This window comes from Mastigoproctus giganteus, chromosome 1 (genome assembly GCF_048544385.1).
Source record: "Mastigoproctus giganteus isolate SK-2022 chromosome 1, ASM4854438v1, whole genome shotgun sequence".
Classification (NCBI taxonomy): domain Eukaryota; kingdom Metazoa; phylum Arthropoda; class Arachnida; order Uropygi; family Thelyphonidae; genus Mastigoproctus; species Mastigoproctus giganteus.
The window spans coordinates 39,217,893-39,239,403 of record NC_143575.1 but is presented as its reverse complement, the minus strand read 5'-3'; the positions used below and the strand labels follow the sequence as shown (position 1 = coordinate 39,239,403).

General features: G+C 35.3%; 1 protein-coding gene across 3 annotated transcripts in view; it reads left to right on the top strand.

Annotated features, from left to right (window-relative positions):
• LOC150090720 (uncharacterized) overlaps window positions 1-21,511 on the top strand; it is a 97,211-nt gene that overhangs the window by 72,175 nt on the left and 3,525 nt on the right. For all 3 annotated transcript variants that reach the window (XM_090379669.1, XM_090379660.1, XM_090379678.1), the window contains exon 7: window positions 8,979-9,140. In XM_090379669.1, the coding sequence (XP_090235795.1) occupies window positions 8,979-9,140 (162 nt within the window). The remainder of the gene's footprint in view (window positions 1-8,978; window positions 9,141-21,511) is intronic.

The following is a 21,511-nucleotide window of genomic DNA, read 5'->3' as shown; positions in this document are numbered from 1 at the left end:
ATTTAGGTGGCATCAAATGTGCTAAACTTTGCAACCATTGAAAATCTCCAAATGACATAGCATCTTTCGGAAAGATGTTTTTAACACTTTATAGTATTCTGTTGCACTTTCCCATAATTTGAAACAAGATTTAATTCAAATTTACTGCTCTATAAATTTACTAATTTTAAAATGTTATGAAAATACATAAAGCACTTTTTATTCAATATATGCTAATTCAGACTGACTGCAGCAGATAAACAGGCAATTCATGCATTACTATGTTTAGATGAGTGCATCTAACATGATGCAACATGTCATAATTTGTTACAGTGCATCAGTCTCAAGATACAAAGTCAGTCACAGAACGTTTTGAACACCTCCTGTATGGCACTGGTATTTTTATTATTCTTTACTAATCTCACACATCCAAAACTTTGTTATAGTTACTTAAAGATATAAGCTAGTCTGTAATCAAGTCACAAAGGAGGTTAGGCAGGCAAAGGCAGATTATGAGAAATCTTTGGCAAAGGATGCTATGAAAAACAGCTAGGATTTCTTTACTTATATAAACTTTAAAAGGAAGGGGATGAATCTGATTGGTCCACTTGATATCAATGGTTCGACTGTTGTGTTCCTGCTCAGATAGCAAACAAACTGAATGAGTATTTTGCATCTACATTCACACATGAGTTATTAAGGATTAAAAATGCCAGAAGGTTATCAAATTGTCGCAGGGTGCTTAATGATTTTGTAATAACTGAGAGCAAAGTGGAGAAGAAATTGTTGAAGTTAAACATAAGAAAGGCACCTGGGGTGGATGGGATCTATCCAGTTATATTAAAGGAGGTGGCAAAGGAAGTAAGCAAACCCTTAGCCATAATTATGAGAGCATCCTTGGACTCAGGGGAGGCCCCCACAGATTGGAAATGTGCAAATGTATCCCCAATTCACAAAGGGGTATCGAAGGGTGACACGAGTAATTACAGACCAGTTAGTTTAACTTCTGTTCCGGGTAAAATAATGGAGTCACTGGTTAAAGATGCATTGCAGGATCATCTAGACAAGACTGCAGCAATAATTCAGGCACAGCATGGGTTTGTTAAGGGAAAGTCTTGTCTGACAAATTTTATTGGATATCATGATGTGGTTACAAAGGAACTGGATGCAAAAAATAATTTTGATATCATATACTTGGATTTCAGGAAAGCTTTTTACACTGTTGCGTATGGAAGACTACTGTACAAATTGGAGCAGAATGGTATTAAGGATAAGTTGCTACAATGGATAAAAGGATGGTTGAGTGGGAGAAGACAGAGGGTGGTAATCGATGGGCACTGCTCTTCATGGACTAATGTTATTAGTGGAGTCCCACAGGATTTGGTGTTGGGTCCACTGTTGTTTTGTATATTTATCAATGATATTGATGAAGGTATATCAGGCTTAGTGTCGAAGTTTGCAAATGATACAAGTAATGACATTAATATAATGACAGTAATAGCAGTGTGCTACTGCAACAGGATATAGAAAATTTGGGAAGATGGGCTGAGAAGTGGCAACTGAAGTTTAACATTGACAAAAGTAAAGAACTGCATATGAGTAGAAGTAACCCCAGAGGAATGTACCAACTGTGTGGTACTACACTTATGGTGGTAGAAAATGAAAAAGATCTGGGAGTAATTGTGCAGTCAGATATAAAGTTTTCTGGGCAATGCAGACAAGGCTGCCAGGGCAGGTCATGGGATTTTGTCAATGATATATAGGAAATTTGCTAGCAGGGAAAAAGAGGTGATTGTCCCTCTGTATAAGGCAGTGGTCAGGCCACGCCTTGAGTACTGTGTACACGTCTGGAGGCCTCATTTTAGGAAGGATGTAGATTTTCTTGAGCATGTACAGAGAAGGGCAACAAGATTGGTGAGGGGAATGAAGTGATCCTCTTACCAAGAGAGGCTTAAGTTCTGCAAATTGCAGTGGCTGGAGACTAGGCACCTGCGAGGTGATCTGATTGAGATGGATAAGGCCTTGAATGGGTTGAGCAAGCTGAATTCTGATGGGATCCTACCACTTGTTCAGATTATGAACCTAAGGGGACATAAATTCAAATTGAGGAAAGACAGATGTAGAATAAATGTGCCGAAATTTGCCTTTAGCCAGTGGGTGGTTAATTGTTGGAACAAACTTCCATCTGTCATTGTGGAAGTTGATAGGTTAAATAAATTTAAGGAGGAACTGGACAAACATTTATAAGGAATGGTTGTGGGAATTTTTCTTTGTCTGATGCTTCATAAGGTCATACGCTTGCTTTCTTGCATCACATGCCACTATTATTGCTACTACTACTAAACAAGTTTTGTTCTATGGCTTGTATTTGGGAAGAGAGTTTGTCCCGTAAGCCTTGTAAAAATGCTGAAATATAGAGTTAATTGACTAGACTAGTTGCAAGCAACTGATTATCATCTGGACCATATAGAGGTTGCACTGACATCATGTTGCTTTAGTAGAAGGACTGCCTTAATTTTGGGTGTAAATTAATACAGACCATCAAAATTACTAACCAGAATACTTAAATATTCAAGGTGGAGGATTACTTGATCCATAAGGTCTACATCAATAGCATAAACAGTTTAAATAGTCTAAATCTGTAAATAAATTCAAAATTATTTTCTTGCCTTTGGTTCCAGACCTACTCTCAAGATGCCCTTTAACCTCCATATTCAAATAGGATAAAATGTCTTTCTGTTGTGCAAGTTGATTTCTCATACAATGTTAGAAATTCATATACACCTAATTCTGTTTTTACACGATAGATACGTTCCTGAAAAATACGTGTAAAAAAAATTCGTGTAAAAAAAGACATTGTATTTATGGAAGGAAAGACGATTGGTTCCGGATCTAAAAAATCAGTAAAAATAATTAAAAAAAAACACATAAAAATATTCTTTTTAAGCTTATTATTTTATTTCAACAAAATACACATGTAATAATATGTAATGAAAATGTATTAAAGTAAATTTGTATGCATATGAAATGAAAAAAATTCTTCATGAACAAAAAAAATCTGTTTTACACATAACAAGATTTTATTCATTTTCACTTTCTGATAATAAACGGCGCATACGTTTGCGTACGACTGGAATATCACTAGAAATGTTGTGGACATGGTCTTCTTCCTCTATTATGAAATTCCATCTGTGATCTCTTGAGAAAAATCAGCACGAGTCTCCACTGGTGCTGATGTTTCACCGGTTTTTACGAACGAATTCAGTTATTAATCGTTGTGTTCGTGTTTTGGTTAGGCCGTTATATAATTCTCTGTAAGAGGCTGTCAACAACTTCAGTTCACGTTGAAACTTCCCAGCGCGTTCTTCATTAGGGTCATGTTTGACAAAATGATTACCTAATTTTCTGGCCAGTTCCAGACCTTCTTTTATTAAATCTGCATTTAGAACAGAATCATTTTCTTCATTATCACTACGTTCTGTGGGATAAGGAGTCCCAAGGACAACCTCTAATATTTCATCTTCGCTTAGGGCTTTGTCGGTTAACAATTCATCAATATCTTCAAACGATAGATCATCGAATCCTTCTCCACCAATTTTGTGTGCCATTGTAATGATGTTGGGAAATTCGGTCGTATTAGGGATGATGGGATCTTTGCTTTTTACACATTGTGGCCAAACCGCTTTCCAACACGCATTTAAAGTTGCTGGTTTTAATTCAGTTAGCGCTAATCCAACTTGATTGATACAATCCATAATTGAGAATTTCTTCCACACATTAATGACTGTTAGTGTTTCATCATTCAGTTTGTCCAAAACGTGTTGGAATGTTCGTTTCACGTAGTATGTTTTAATTGTCGCAATTATACCTTAGTCTAGCGGTTGTATCAAAGATGTAGTATTAGGTGGCAGAAATAAAATTTGTATGTTTGGGTGTTCCAAGACAGGATGGCCGGGTGCATTGTCAAGAAATCAGAAGAACTTTAAATTCGAGACCTTTCAAATTCATATAACATCTGACTTCTGGGGTGAAACATATGAACCATTCTGTAAAGATAGCAGTTGTCACCCAGGCCTTCTTGTTTGACATCCAGTGAACAGGCAGTTTATTGATATCTACACCTTTCATTGAACGTGGGTTTAGGGCTCGATTTACCAGCAGTGGTTTCAACATACGATCTCCTGAAGCGTTGGAGGAAAATAACAAGGTCACACGATCCTTAGCTACCTTAAAACCACCAGCAGTTTTCTGCGATTTGGCTACATACGTTCTGTTCGGCATTCGTTTCCAGAAGAAACCAGTTTCATCTGCATTCCACGCTTGATCAGGAGTGTATCCTCCGTCTTCAATAATTTTTGCAAGTTCCTGCGGGAATACTTTAGTGGCCGGTTCATCTGCAGATGCAGTTTCACCTTTAATTTTTATATTGGGAAGAGCATTCCTTTTAAGAAACCCTATCATCCAACCTGTACTCGCAGAAAATTCATACTTTCTGTTTAACTTTCTGTTTTTTGTTTGAGATGAAGTGCTTGGCTTCTTTTCTTTAATCTGTCTGTAAATTCTTAGTGCTGTTTGCTTGATGGCATTTCCATCTACTGGTACTCTTTTTTGTGACTGATCTTCTATCCATATTACCAGAGCCTTTTCCATTTTTTCCTTGACAATATCTCTTGTATATGATGATGAATTAACACTTACTTTTGTTCCAGAACATACCGACTTCCTAATTGCAGCTTCATTTTTCTTAATAGTTCTTACGGTAGCTTCATGTACACCAAAATGCTTTCCTACAGACGTAGCCCTTGTCCAGTTGCAAGACGATCTAAAATTTGAATTTTAAGTTCCAAAGAACTCGCTTTCCTTTTCATTTTGGTAATAGGCGAATTATTCGACATTATATAAGGGCTACCGAAAAATATCTCAGTTATAGTTAATAAAAAAAGTATGAAAAATTTGTAAACTTACAATTTATTGACTATAGGCAAAATTAATAAATTTATATGTGCACAAATTTCACTAAAGATTCTTTCACTTTGAAATAGAGCTTATTACTAAATATCTTTCGAAGATACAATGCACGAATACCGTAGATGTGCACCAAATTCAATAAAAACGTTGATGATTCATAGATACCTAGACGTACACATTGGTAACCAAAAGCACGCATTTCAAAACGCACACACTAGCTAATCCATCACACTAATAAATAGCTGATAATCACACTAATCTATTGGTGCGTGTAATATAGAAATGATACTAATATGCCACAAATAAAAAAAAAAATTCTTAGAATTTAGGCAAAAAAAATTCATAGAAATCGTGTTAAATCAAAATGACTCGTGTAAAAAGAGATTGAAATATTTATTTTGAATTCGTGTTAAATCAAATTCGTGTAAAAAAAGTTCGTGCAAAAACAGAATTAGGTGTATTTTGGCATTTTTATTAAGAACTCTCCAAAATTTTCACCCACAAGATTTTACCCTCAAAATTCCCAGATTTTGAGAATTATTTCTACACTTGGCAAATGTCCTACCTATAACCCTTTATCAATCAAATTACCTAGGTAAGCTATTGAGTAATGCATGTTCTAGTGTTTTGCTCTGATGGTGTGTGTGTTGCTTTTTTCTGTTGAAAGATTTGACTTTTCTTGGATGAGAACCTGTATCAACCTGATGAAGACTCAGTGTACACAGTATGAAACAGAAGTTCTAATTTATAGGATAATCTATCCATGAAGATGGATATTCTACAAATTAGAACTTCTAGATGGTATCCATGAAGGATATCCATCTATAATCATCATAATTCCCTATTTCAAGATAAATATATTTCAATCATAATTTTTTTTTTTTTTTTTTTTTGCTTCCAGTAATAGAATAGCTTTGTACAATCAAAAAATAACAAATTTTTTTCTGAACTTTGACTCCACTTATCATAACTTGACTGGTATCTCTACTATCATCTCACATTATCTTGTTGACTGTATTTTATACTGCTCCAGTGCTATGGTGCTACTACGTTCTGTTCCAGAGGAAATAATGGAGTCACTGGTTAAAAAGTAATGCAGGACCATCTAAATAGAAATCCAGTTACATGGCAGTCAGAGCATGGATTTGTTAAGGGGTAATCATATCTCACCAATCTGATTAGATACTATGATGCAGTAACAAAAGGAACTGGATGCAAAAAATGATTTTGACTTGATACACTTAGATTTCATACAAGATTTTAATACTGTTGCACATAAAAGACTGCTGTACAAATTGTAGCAATGGGGCACTGGGAGCAAGTTTTCTGTAATAATAATGGAGTCACTGGTTAAAAAGTAATGCAGGACCATCTAAATAGAAATCCAGTTACATGGCAGTCAGAGCATGGATTTGTTAAGGGGTAATCATATCTCACCAATCTGATTAGATACTATGATGCAGTAACAAAAGGAACTGGATGCAAAAAATGATTTTGACTTGATACACTTAGATTTCATACAAGATTTTAATACTGTTGCACATAAAAGACTGCTGTACAAATTGTAGCAATGGGGCACTGGGAGCAAGTTACTACTGTGGATAAAGGAATAGTTGAGTGGGAGAAGACAAAGAGTGGTGGGTAACTTGATTGGTATCTCTTCTTGGACTAATGTTATTAGTGGATTTCTCAAGGGTTCGTTTCTGGGCCCATTGTTGTGTTTTTAGTATTTATCAATGATATTGATGAAAGCATATCATGCTTAATTTTGAAATTTAACTTTTGACAATTGACATTGATAGTTGCTACTGCAACAAGATCTAGAAAAATTAGGCAGATAAGCTGAGAAGTTGCAGTTGAAGTTTAACATTGGAAAATGCAAGGTAGCAGTAATCCCAGAATATCATAAAAGGTGTGTGATACTGCACTGAGGGTAGTGGAGAACAAAACAGACCTGAGGTAATTGTGCAGTCAGACTTGAAGTTCTCTGAACAGTGCAGACAGATTGCCAGGATCGCCAATAGAGTTTTGTCAATGATATACAGGAATTTTGCCTCATGGATAAGGAGGTAATTATTCCATTGTATAAAGCACTGGTTAGGCTATATCGCGAGTACTGCATACAGGTATGGAAGCTTTTTTTTAGGAAGGATATGGATCTGTTGGAATGGGTGCAGAGAAGAGGAGCCAGATTAGCGAGGGGAACAAAAGGATACGCTTACCAAGAAGAGCTTCAGTTCTACAAATTCAACCTCTGGAAACTAAGCACCTGTGAGATCTGACCGTGGTGTTTATGGCTCTGAATGGATTAAGTAAGCTAAATATTTATGGCATCATTACTAGCTCAAACACACATAAGGAGGTGCAAAATTTAAATTGAGGAAGGATGGGTGCAGAATAGAAGTGCAGAAATTTGCTTTCAGAAGGTAGTTGACTGTTGGAATAACCTTCCTTTTTTTTTTTTGCCAATGCTGTATAAGCTTGCTTCCTTGCATCATTTGTTAATACTAATACACTGCCATTCACCTTACAGATCTTTCCAGCTGTTCATTTCCAGACTATTTATTATGCTAGTTTAGTTCTTTTATTATTCTAGTTTAGTGCTTCATGTGAAAACTAGGGAGATCAGTCTCATTTTTTATTGCTTATCAAACAGCCACTAATTTTATATATATATAAAAAATGTTAATTTTAGTCATGAGTTAATTTTAAGTGGGAAATTAATCTATCATTCCAACCAGATATATTTTCATCAAAAAAAAATCAGGTGCTTTTGACTGGCAATGACTGCACTGTCACTGTGATGAATTTTGACTCCTGTTGCCCTCCTTACATTGTTAATAAATTCATTTTTCTTTGCAAAGGAATGATTTTTTTTTTTTCTGTTTAATGAAAATTGCCCAACTCAATTCATTAAAATTGAAACCTTGATGCTAATATGTTATAAACAGCAAAAATAAAATTCTTACCTACAAAACTGAAGGACAAGTGAGTGTAATACCAAAAGCCACTGGGTCTAACGAGTAGAACCAATGAGGTAGAACAAAACTTATTGTAGCATTTAGTGGCATCACATATTCAGATTTTATCACATGTTTTTTAAATAAAATATTTGTTTTTATAATGTTTTATTAACTTATATTAATATGCATTACTTTATTGCCATTGCTACATTATTCATTGATTCTGATGATTTTCTGTCACAAAGGAAATGAATTTGGATTGTCAACATTTTCTTCTATCTTCTGTTATGAAATCTGAACAACAAGGGGTTAAAATTATGCAAACTTCTTTAGCTAATCACCTATAAACTGGAAAGAATGGGTGTAGTTATTTCTGGAGAGGAATAGCTACACCCACCTATTTACATCTTAACCTCTTGTTAAGATGTAAATAGAATAATGATCTAGACTTCTTTGGTTTGTTATGGATGATCCTATAAACTGTTGAATATGATATTCTGGATATAGTACTTGTCTCTTTTATAATAGTATAATTACTTTATTCACTTTCTTTTATTTGTGAGTATACGTTTCTCTCAGGTTTACAGGTAAACGTGTAAACCTTATATTTTACAGGTTTACCTCTCTTAAACAAACTGTGTAGTACACTAGATAATGTTATTACTTCATGTTGCCACAATAGCTTTAGGCTGGACTTAATGGTTACCCAACTCTGCACATGGGGCGCCTCCGTAGCCAGGTGGGCAGGAGCAGCAGTGCGTAGCACATGCTTCTTGATTAGACCGAAGTTCGAGCCCGTGCCCACCAAATACGGAGGATGGGGAAAGTTCAGGGAATGACCACCGCATATCCCTGGAGCAATATGGCCTTAATTGCTAATGCTCCTAAAAACCAAATAACAAATAACAAACTCTGCACATGGGTTAAAAATTGTATGACTGCCACAATGAAGGGTGTAGTTAATTAATCAATTTTCTGACAATGTTTTAAATCTTTTTACTGTGATATGCAGTGTGCCAAAAAAACTAAAATTTTAATGAAATATTTTTATTCTTTCTAAAAACAAAGAAAGAAATATAGATATAGACAATGAGCTGCAGGAATTTTATCCTGAAGAAATGATTGAAGTTACTGACTTGTGCTATGAAGAACAAGAAAATCAGGATTTGTCTCCTGTTAATGATTCCACTGTAGTGAAAGAGTTTGGAATGGAACATCTTGTAAATGAAGGTTAGTGTAAATTTCAACAGTATTTTTAAATTTAATTAGTCAAAGTTTCATACAAGTTAATTAAATGTTAGTTGGCTAAATGATTTTACTATATACCAACACTTTCTATATATACATACTGTGCAGGGTGTTTCAAAATTGCATGGAAAAAATGTAAGATCATATGCTGCTGCTGCTGCTGCTAAAAGTAAGAAAAAAAGTTCCAATAATCATGTCTCAGAAGCCTTCATATCTAAGATGTTAAACATTAATCACAAATTTCAAAACCATGTACAATGGTAAAACTTTTTTACATTCAAATTTGTGTCATAAAAATATGACTGCATAAAACAGGCATTGAAAGTACAAAACATATGTATGTACATATGTTTTGTACTTTTAATGCCTGTTTTAATGTCAGTAGTGTAGTTCTACTACATGAACTATACCAGTTACTTATTTGTGAGTAAACAGTGTAGCAGAGTGCATAATAATAGTGTCAGCATGTCTGTTACTTAGTTTCAGGTCTTCAAATACAACTGCCTCATTTTTCACGGTAGTACCACTTGTTAAACTGGTATTATGGGAGCTACAAACCTGTTTATTTTTATCAAATTAACTGATATGATTTAATTTAATTTATGGTGTGGTTCATAAGAATTTCATAGCTGCTGCCAGTAGAAACACCAAAACATTTCTTCCTCAGTGAATATCAAATCCTGAAACATTTGTTACTGTGAAGAGATGACACGGAGAAATAGTCACATTGAAACCATTAAGCATAAATGTTAGTAGAGGGAGATTTCGATCACCTACAAATGTTGATGTGCAAATATTTCATGCTGTACAAGTATTGCCTACAAAAAAAAAAAAAAAAAAAAACAAGAAGGTTGTCAAGTTGCATAAATATTTCTTCTGCAAACACATGAACAACAATTTTATCCATTTCACAGTATGCCTGTACAAGAATTGTTGCCACAAGATATGAATAAATGCAAAAACTTTTGCCAATGGCTCATTTTGCATTATACATGTGATCCTCAATTTCTCAACCATGTTCTACTTCTAGATGAATCATGTTTTTCATGAAATGGAATTTGCAAATCTTGAAACACTCATACTTGGGCTGAAAAAATCCATGTACAGTTGTAGCTGTAGGACATGCTCTTGCATTTGTTTTGTGCAATTTTGAAACATTCTTTATATAGAATTTAAATTTCTAATAATGTACTTGACATCTAATAATGTACCCCAAGGCAGAATGCGCTGGTCCCAAAGGAACTAGTAGTTGTTGGTGACTCTATTGTCAGGGAAACGGGAAACATGCTTTGTAAAAAGGATAGGTGGAACAGGACCAGGGTATGTCTGCCAGGGGCAAAGGTTGATGACGTTGTAGAGCGGATATCATCTTTTAAGGGCACAAAAGGTTATATAGTTGTACACGTTGGCACTAATGATATTAAGAGTAGGAGACCGGCGGAATTACTTAACAAGTACAGGTCACTGTTGAAAAAAAGGCCGTGAATTAGGGTTGAATTTGAAAGTGTCTGCAATTCTGTCCAGACACAATAGGAGGGAGTATATGATGAGAGCCCTGTCGATCAATTCGTCGCTGGAAAGATTGTGCAGGGCTCAAGGGGGTAGAATTTTTTTCAGCCTGGTCTGTACTTGTTAACAGGAGAGACTGCTTCTACAGGGATGGGATACACTTAAATAGAAAGGGTGCAAGAATGTTTGCTGATGCTATCGAGGCAGTGTTAGGTGGGTCGGAAAACTGCCAGATTGGGGGATACAAGGACTAATAGATTAACAGTAGCCACTGGCAGAGGAGAAAGTGATTCTTGCACTGCTTCTATTGGAATGAGCAGCAGCCTGGAAAATAAGATGCAGGATATTTCAGAGACTGCTGGGAATCATGGGAGTACATGTAAACACATGGGTTGTGTTAGGGTGGCTAAGAGGAAGAGCAGGTGCATGTATACTTGCGTGTACACCAATGCTAGGAGTTTAGTAAATAAATTTGATGAATTTGAGGTATTGCTCAAAACATCAAAGGCAGATATTGTTGGGATTTCAGAGATGTGGTGTCACACAGATATAAGGAATGCAGAACTGGAATTTGGGGAGTACAATGTGTATAGGAAGGGAAGAGGGGTTATGCTATTAGTTAAGAAACACATAAAATCCAAGGAAGTGAAGCCAGTCGACATCGCTGGACAGTGCAGTGTCGAGTCAGTTTGGTGTAACATAAGCATTGGGAGATCAAAATTGAGAGTAGGAGTGTGATATAGGCCTAATGACTCTGATGAGTATAATAAGAAACTGTACAGAGAAAGAGTGGGCCAGTAAATCAGAGAGTCTTATAATGGGGGATTTTAATTTCCCAGATATTGACTGGAATTTGGGGGCTGGTCACTCACACACTAGCAAGGCTTTTGTGGATTTATTGGATGATTGTTTTCTATATCAGCATGTTCGGGAGGCAACTAGAGGGAGTAATACTCTTGATTTGATTATCACTAGTGATTCTTCATGCATTAAGAATCTGCAGATAAATGAACCACTAGGTGGCAGTGATCACAGTGTTCTGAAGTGGGATTTACTCAAAGAGGTAACTACCATTAGGGGTAAAGGGAAGGGGTATTGCTTTCGTAAAGGCGACTACGATGGACTGAGACAGTATTTAAATTCTACACAGTGGGATCAACTGATGATGTTACAAACAGCAAATTCAAAATGGGAAGCTTTCAAAGAACTTATCTTGGAAGCTACTAGGCTTTACATACCAACTAAGAAATATTGTTCAAGGTTTAGGCCTAAATGGATGTCAGATGAACTAATGAGGCATATGGCAGAGAAGAAAAATGCATGGGATACATACAAATTAACACATGACACAGAAGCCTATGATAGATACAAGTTGATCTGTAACCAAGTTACAAAGGAGGTTAGGCAGGCGAAGGCAGATTACGAGAAATCCTTGGCAAGGGATGCGAAGAAAAACAGCAAAGAGTTCTTTACTTATGTAAACTCTAGAAGGAAGGGGATGAATCAGATTGGTCCACTTGATATCGATGGGTCAACTGTTGATGATCCTGCTCAGGTAGCTAACAAACTAAATGAATATTTTGCATCGACATTCACACATGAGGAGTTATTCAGAGAGGGGAATGCCAGAGGTGTATTCAACTCTGGCAGTAAGCTAGAGACTCTTGTAATAACTGAGAGTAAAGTGGAGGAGAAATTGTTGAAGATAAATACAAGAAAGGCACCTGGGGTGGATGGGATCTATCCAGTTATATTAAAGGAGGCAGCAAAGGAAGTAAGCAAACCCTTAGCCATAATTATGAGAGCTTCCTTGGACTCAGGGGGAGGAACCCATGGACTGGAGATGTGCAAATGTGACCCCAATTCACAAAGGAGGATCAAAGGCTGACACAAGTAATTATAGACCTGTGAGTTTAACTTCTGTTCCCAGAAAATTAATGGAGGCACTGGTTAAAGAAGCATTGCAGGATCATCTAGGCAAGACTTCAGTTATAGCTCGGACACAGCATGGTTTTGTTAAGGGGAAGTCTTGCATGACCAGTTTGATTGGATACTATGATGCAGTCACAAAAGAACTGGATGCAGGGAATAACTTTAATATTATATACTTGGATCTTAGAAAGGCTTTTGATACTGTTGCACATGGAAGACTGCTGCGCAAATTGGAGCAGTGTGGCATTGGAGGCAAATTGCTGCTATGGATAAAGGGGTTGTTGAGGGGGAGAAGACAGAGTGGTAATCAATGGACACTGCTCATCGTGAACTAATGTTATTAGTGGAGTCCCTCAGGGTTCAGTATTGGGTCCTTTATTGTTTTCTGTATTTATAAATGATATTGATGATGGTATATCAAGCTTAATGTCCAAGTTTGCAGACGATACGAAGGTTGGCATTGTTGTCAAGGACACTACTGACACTATGCTGCTGGAACAGGATCTGGAAAGGTTGAGCAGATGGGCTGAGAGGTGGCAAATGAAGTTTAACATTGACAAATGTAAAGTACTACATATGGAAAACAGCAACCCCAGAGCAACATATCAAGTCTGTGGTACTACACTGACAGTGTTAGAGAATGAAAAGGATATCGGGGTAATTGTGCAGGCATATATGAAGTTTTCTGAGAAGGGCAGCAAGAGGAGCTCATGGTGTATTGTCAATGATATATAGGAATTTTTCTAGCAGGGATAAGGAGGTGATTATTCCCTTGTATAAGGCAATGGTCGGGCCCCACCTAGAGTACTGTATACAGGCCTGGAGGCCTCATTGCAAGAAGGATGTAGAGCTGGTAGAACGAGTACAGAGAAGGGCAACAAGATTAGTGAATGGAACAAAGGGGTGCTCTTACGAAGAAAGGCTTAAGTTTTGCAAATTACAGTGTCTGGAGACTAGGCACCAGCGTGGTGATCTGATAGAGGTGTACAAAGCCTTGAATGGTTTGAGCATGCTCAATGCTGATGGAATTCTTCCTCTTGCTCAGAATAATCACCTGAGAGGGCATAAATTCAAATTGAGGAAAGACAGATGTAGGATAGATGTGCAGAAATTTGCCTTTAGCCAGCAGGTGGTTGGTAGGTGGAACAGACTTCCATCCCTTGTCGTGGAAGTTGATAGCCTAAATAAGTTTAAGGCTCAGCTGGACAGGTATTTCGAACGAACAGAGGGGTGAAGTGGAAGTGGTTATTTTTTATTTATTTATTTTACTTTATTTTTTTTGGCTGATGCTGCATAAGCTTGCTTTCTTGCATCAAATGCCTCTGCTAATGCTAAAATGCTAACTTAGATTACAAATTATTTGTCTACTTGTGGCCTGAAAATCAGCAACAAAACAAGTAAAAGCTTGAACGTTTAATGTAATTCTACTAATACAATATAGTATAATCTTATTTATAATATGTACTGCAGTGTTACACAAAAAAATTATTATTGAAAATTTTACATTTGATTGTAGTATGCAGTAAGGTTACAATTAAATTGTAAATTTCACTACATAGGCTGCATACCTATCAAGATCTAACCAGAGAATTGTTTCATACTTTAAAATAAACTGTCAAAACACACTGTTTCAATGGTAGAGCATATTTTAAAAGAGAATTATGAAGGTGTGCAAAATTGAAAGAACTGCGGAAGCTATTTCACTTTCGCAGTTAGGCTGAACTTGAAAAATCAACTTACAAGCTCTAATCCTTGATGAGCATTTTTCACTGAAACTCCGCGTTCAATCACAGTAGGCTCCTCACCTTCATCATTACAAATTTCAGAAAATTCCATTATGTCAGCTGAGTTCTACTTGATTCTTGCATATCCTGAAACATTCAGTGTCCGCATCCACTTCTGCTTAATCTTTGAAGCTTAAGTGTTCTTGTAAGTTTAGGTGATGATCCACATGCAAAAATATTTCTTCCCTATCATCAGACTGTTCTTCACAATTAATAATAGAGAAAGAAGTTACTTCGCATGTTTGAAGCAGTTGGCGATCACTTTTTCATCAACTTTATCCCATGCTGAAACACATAAATACATTGCCTGCATAAATACTTTATCCCATGCTGAAACACATAAATACATTGCCTGCAGGATGTCGATTTCACATTGAATTTTGTTTAATAGCATTCTTTCGTAGTTTTTCTTAAAACACTGGATTACACCTTAATAGAGTGGCTGAAGAACTGACATCATACTTGGTGGTATATACTCAACAGTACAGGAATACCTCGCATAACGCGGTTAATTCATGCCAAAAAAAATACTGCGGTATATGAAACTGTGCCGATCAAGCTATTTTAATGTAATGCTTTCTGACAATTTGATTATATGGGTTGAGTTGCAAAAATATAAATGTTTACTATAAATTGATGCACACGAAGTTCTTGCAAAAAAAGAAACTAAAATGATAAAAATGAAAAATACTAGTAAGTACAGTAGAAATGATTTTTATTGCAGTATGTACCATACCAAAAGAATATAAGTGAAGTATGTACTGTATTTTTATGTTGAAAAATAACTGATCAGCTTAGTTTGCACGGTTTTTTTTTTTTTTTTTTTTTTCCTTCTTTTTATCTGCATACATCTCTTTATAACATCGAATGTCATTTTGCAATGCCTGCCATACCTCGTTTGATGTTTGGATCTAGAAGAACACTCAGCACCATTACATTTCTTCTTGCCACTCATATTTGCACATAAAGGTTTTTTTCTTAAAACATAATTAAGATTATTAATTACGTTTTAAGATAATAAAGATTATTTTTTTAAAACATAATTAATTAAAACGTTTTTAAAAAATAATCTTTAATAGAAATACACAGTGAAAAATATTTGTACAGCTTACGCACAATCAACGACCTCACCGCTCGGAATCTAGAGTGTTTACTAATGTATGAATGCTAGCAGAGTCCGTATATAATGGGAGTTTCGACAACAGTCAGAATGGCCTTGAATTCATAATGCATTGGTCTACGTGCTGGCATTATATAATACATACATACATATCAAATGTATTGGTGCGTAATGCAGCTAATTTTTTTTTTTTTTTTTTTTTCAATTTGTAAACCGCGCTATAGCAAAACCCGTGCTGTTCGAAACCGTGCTATGTGAAGTATTCCTGTATATAGTTTACTTGAGTTATCCACAAACAGCAAAATTTTTCTATTCTCACTCGTCCCGTGATCTTAGTCTCTGATCCATTCTTTGTAGATTTGTGATGTTATCCATGCCTTTTGGTTTGCTCAATACATAGTCAGTAATGTCTTCAAACCTTTAAAGCATCGAGGCTTTTGGGCTTTCCAAATGATTAAAGGAGGGAGCTTTTCTGTGCCAGACATGTTTGCTGCTAGGAGAATGGTAATACGTTGTGTGGCCTTTTTCTGCCACTAGATTTCTCCCCTTTAAATTTAACTGTTTTATCTGGTAGCATCAGCATTGAAGATGTTATGATTGTATGTCAGCAAAACATTTTTTAAACTATTTTATTTCATTCCTTTGTAGCGTAAATGGCCCCGGCTGCACTTTCACTACACACTTTTTTGAAAGACAGGCCATGACGAGCCTTTAATTTCTGTAAACATTCATCTGAACTTTTAAATTTTTTTAAATCCATTCAATGTGCAGATGATTCAGCTTAGCTTTTAAAAGATTACCATCTACAGGAGCATTTTTTCACACGAATCACCATTAGCCATTCCAAAAGTACCTTTTCAAGATCTGGATACTTTACCTGTCATGCTCGAATCCTACCCAGTGCAGCAGATTGCTCTAAACTTTCAGTCATTTTTCTGATCTGTCAGAATAATGAACAGAGTACTCTTATGAATGCAGAACTGTTTGGTAATGTAAGTCTTATAATGCACACTATTATTTGCAGCTTACAAAATCTTAATTTTATCTGTGATTGGCAAAGCTATTTGCTTTCTTGAACATGCACTCAAACTAATGAAATGAACTTCTAGTCAATGTTCATTTCATTACTGCACTGTGAGAAAAGAGTGTGGGAAATCCTTACAAATGATTTCTCGTGGCTGCAAGCTCGTCAATTACTTCAATATATTTGAAGTGTTCTGTTATTTTTAAACACAAATATTGTAATTAAAAATTCAGATTAAGAGGTAGAAATTTATGGTCGTTATAGAGAAATCCTTTTATTTTTAATGTCATTATAATGAATGTAAAATAGCATTAGGCTAATGAGAAATTGGCCAGGACCAACGACATAGGACGTTATAACATGTCGGGATGTTAAAAAGAGGGTTGCTATAAAGAGCTTCGACTGTGTACTGAAATACAAGTTTAAGAAAATAAAAGCAACAAATATATTATTAGTATTTATAATACACAAAGAATTTCTGCACGTATTGATGTTCCACAGAGAAGAGTATGGCGAACATTACGTGAGCACGGCTTGTATCCATTTCACATACAGCGGGTGCAACACCTTCAACCAGGAGACAACACCCAGCAATTGCAATTTTGTCAGTGGGTAAATGCTAATCACTGATTAATTCCATTAATACTGTTCAGCGATGAAGCTACTTTCACCCGTGACAGTATCAACAACATTGTTACTCTCATAGGTGGTCAGATGAAAATCCACGTGCTACTGTAGAAACAAATTTTCAACATCGCTTCTCTGTAAATGTGTGGTGCAGTATCATCGACAATCAGTTGATTGGGCCTGTTGTGTTACGAAATTGTCTTACAGCACCCGTTTGCCTAGAATTTCTGCAAAACTAACTTACACTACTATTGGAGGATGTTCCCTTTGGCTACAAGGATTGGTATGTACTTTCAGCATGACGGAGCTCCTGCATGTTATACCTATCTGGTGATACAATATCTAAATCGAACTTTCCCTGAACAATGGATCATCCGTGGTTGTCCCATTCATTGGCCACCGAGGTTCCAGACCTTACTCTGTTAGATTTTTGTTTGTGGGGATGGATGAAAAGTGGTGAATACAAAGAAAAGGTGAATATAAGAGATGAATTGCTGACTAATTTTAGATACTGCTGTCCTTATAAAGGAATGCCAATCAAACCTCAGAAGAACAACACATCATATCACAAGAGTTGCAAAATGCATTGAGGGATTTTTGAACATTTATTGTGAACTGTAAAAAATTTGTCAATTATTTGTATTTTGTATCATTCAAAAGTCAATAAACACAAAAAAATAAGTCAATTATCGTTCTTTAATACCTCTCATAATGGCTTTGTGTGTGCCAGTTTCAGATAACTGTATCTCCATATCCATTGAGAATTGGACATGTTTATATTAACTTTTTCACTCATGCAATATCAGAATAATCGATATTATAACCTACCAAAATATTTACTATTCCTCCTGAATCACACTGTATACTATACATACTTATATAGCTTTGAAATAACTACCATGTTCTACTGCTTGAAAGATATCAGTCTGTTCGCACATAAATTTACAGGATGTACAATTCTGAATTGTACATTCTGTAAGCGCACAAATTGATTTTGATTCAATCCATCTAGTAGTAAGCTGAAGGGCATTAAACTTCACTGGCTGTTATTCTCATTATATATATTCATTAAAATTTTTCTCTTCATTTTCCATTCCTGATTCCAAATATTTAATGGTAAAATTATTTTCTTGTCTATCAAAAAGTGATAACTTGAATTGTTGTCAAAACTATTGTGCAGTTCATACTTTATCTCTAGTTTTGTATATTGTTGTTAAAATGTCCAAAGAATTTATTACAGTTAATCATACTCTACAGATAAAATCCTTGTTTATGTATGGAGGGTTAATTTTAAGGTCTGTACCAGTGTCTTGTAAACTTTTTTCAGTCTTGGTGCATTTTTGATTCCTAGCTTTACTTACAGATCTCCAAATTAAAAAAGTCTCAAAACATATCTCCAAGAATTAGTGTGGGAGTTGAATTATATCTTCTCACAAACTCCCAAGGACTACAGTTTACATGCCACTGACCTATACAAATAAAAATGTAAAGAATAAGGCATATCAGAAACAAGAAGTCTTATGTTTGTGAAAAAAATCAAGTAAGCTGTGTAGATTATCCATGCCACTTCTGTATAATACCAGCCACGATATCATGCATAAAACCTCTGCTGAAAAACAGTGCCTACAAACTGACTTACATAAACTTTTATTTGCAGTAATTTATATAATGGTGAATTTGTAGCTTTTTTTTTGTGTAGTTTTTATGAATCATATCAGTGTAGTTGACATTACACTTAGACATAAATGAAATTTACTCTTCTTTGCTTTATTCGTAATACCTTATATAAGTGATTCATGATTTTATCATATTCGTGTGATGGTTTCATTTCTTTCTGTTAAATATTAAATTGTCGCTTTCTTTAAGTGAAATCAGGAAAAAAAATAAAAGGTGGGGAAAAAAAAAAGTTTTCATATGATTAAAATTTTGGACAACTAGTATTCAGATAACTGTGAATTCTGTTATATATTTTTATTTTTTTCATGCAATATTAGAAAACTATAACAATTGATACTACAGACATTTACAAAAAAGGGTTCAAACTTGCATTTGTAAAAACAAGTCAGTATATTAGAAAAAATCATTAATATGAAACAGGAATCCAATATATATAAATAAAAAGTGAATGTGACTTTGCGTGCTAGAAAAATAAACACTTGTGAAATCCTCAAAATTTGCAAACCAAATTTTCATCCAGCGACTATTTTTGTGCGGCACACTAATCCATCATTGGAATAATGTTGCCTTTTGGAAAGCCATTTGTCTCTCCAACTGCATATGTCACCGTCTAAAGAGTTTTCTATTCTCCATAGCATTAGCAGAGGCACATGATGCAAGAAAGCAAGCTTATACAGCATCAGGAAAAAGAAAAAAAAGAAAAAAAAAAAAAAACACCCTTCCTATTTCACTGATCCATTCATTCCAAATGTTTGTCTAGTTCTTCCTTGAATTAATTTAAACTATCAACTTCTACAACAACAGATGGAAGTTTGTTCCACCAATCAACTACCTGCTGGCTAAAGGCAAACTTCCGCACATCTGAGTTTATAAGTATGGACTGTATGACTGCTTTCTGATGGAAATTTGAATATTCCTAGAATCGAGAAGGAAGCTGACAATAAAAAAAAAACATAGCCTTCAAAATGCATGGCAGTTATTAATAACTTGTTTGGTTACTAACTTGTAACCAAATTTAAAAAATGTTCTGTTTAAACTTCAGCTTACAACTGTGTGTGTGTGTGTGTGTGTGTGTGTGTGTGTGTGTGTGTGTGTGTGTGTGTGTGTGTGTGTGCGTGTGTGTGTGCGCGCTACTGCACTTCATGCTAACCACAACCATTCAGTTATGTTTGTTTATGTTTCTAGCATGCAGAGGTATGTTAACTTTTAAAGTTCAGTCCTGTGTTAGAAATGCCCTACAGTCAACATGTTAAATAATTAAATGGGTTTGAGTTAGCCAGTATTTCATTTTATTTCCAAAATTTCTAATTTTATATGATAATGCTAAGTTCTGAGAAGTTCACAGAAACAGGAAGAAATTTAAAGTTTTGGTTCTGTGGAACCAACAGAACCAAAACTTTAAGGTTGGTTATTTGGTTAATTAAGTTTCATATGTGAATTTTCAATTTTAATGCTGACAACATTTACACACACACACATGTCATGACAGATGGTGTGCAGCACACTGGTCCTTCACTAGAATAATGTGCTGCTTTGGAGAGTCATCTGTCTCTCCATTCACATATTCTACTCCCTGAAAAGTTTTCAATTATCCATATATGCTTGTTAGTATTACAAATTCAAAAGGAAGATGCATCATCCCTTTATTCTGTACAACTGGAAGGTAGTTGGTTATTCCAAAGTCATTCCATTCAAAAGCTGTTCCATTGACTTAAGGAGACATATTTTGATTAAAGATCTATGACCCAGTGGTTGTGCAAGAGAACTTCCAGAGATCTGGGAATGATGCTGCCACCTACAAACCTTTCATTGCAAAAGTTAATGCACAACACTAGATGCAGTGGTGTTTTGCTCAGAAGAAGTGGCTTCTGATGGAATGTAAAAGAATTTGCTGAAATGATGAATCTCTGTATATGTTTCATTAGTAGAAGAACTTTAGTATGGTGCCAACCTAGAGAATGTTTTGAAAAGGTATTGACCTAAATATGAAGTATAGAGATTAACCGTTGTGGTCCAATATTGGACTGATGATTTTGTAGAAGGTGCAATGTTGTGATATCCTCAATTATGCTTTTTTTAACCTAAGCCATGTCACAAAGCCATGTTTTTGGCTGCTTAGTTTGGAGAGAATGATGTGACAGTGATGGGTTGACCCATTCAGAGACCCAACCAACAGAACCAAAAATGAACAAATCGAAAAAGTATTTGAGAAGCCATCCACTGGGGCTAACAATTAAAATTCCTAAGTGTCCACCTGTAATACTATAGTTGGTGTTCTATTACAAGTCAAAAGAGACCTTGCTCCACATTAAAATTAATCTATAAACTGTTTTCTTGTCTCTTAGTGACCAAATATAGTTGATATAATTTTGTTATTAGCTTTTCGATATTGCTTTTCTTATTAAGATATTGGGATTTTTTTTTTTCCCCCTAAAACTGTCATATTAGGTTTTATTGAGTTTAACATATATTAAAACAACTTTGCACCTTTGTTTTTTTTTTTAAAAAAAATTCAAAATCATTTCCTGTTGATCTTCCAGGTTGTAGCCACACGAGTGCTGTTTTAAAATAAGAACTTGGAAACTGAAGAGAGATTTAAATAAATTTGTTTTTATTTTTATTATTTTTTTTTATTTTTAGTAGTTGTTGGCGCATCGGCTTCTGTGGCCATAATGCACCT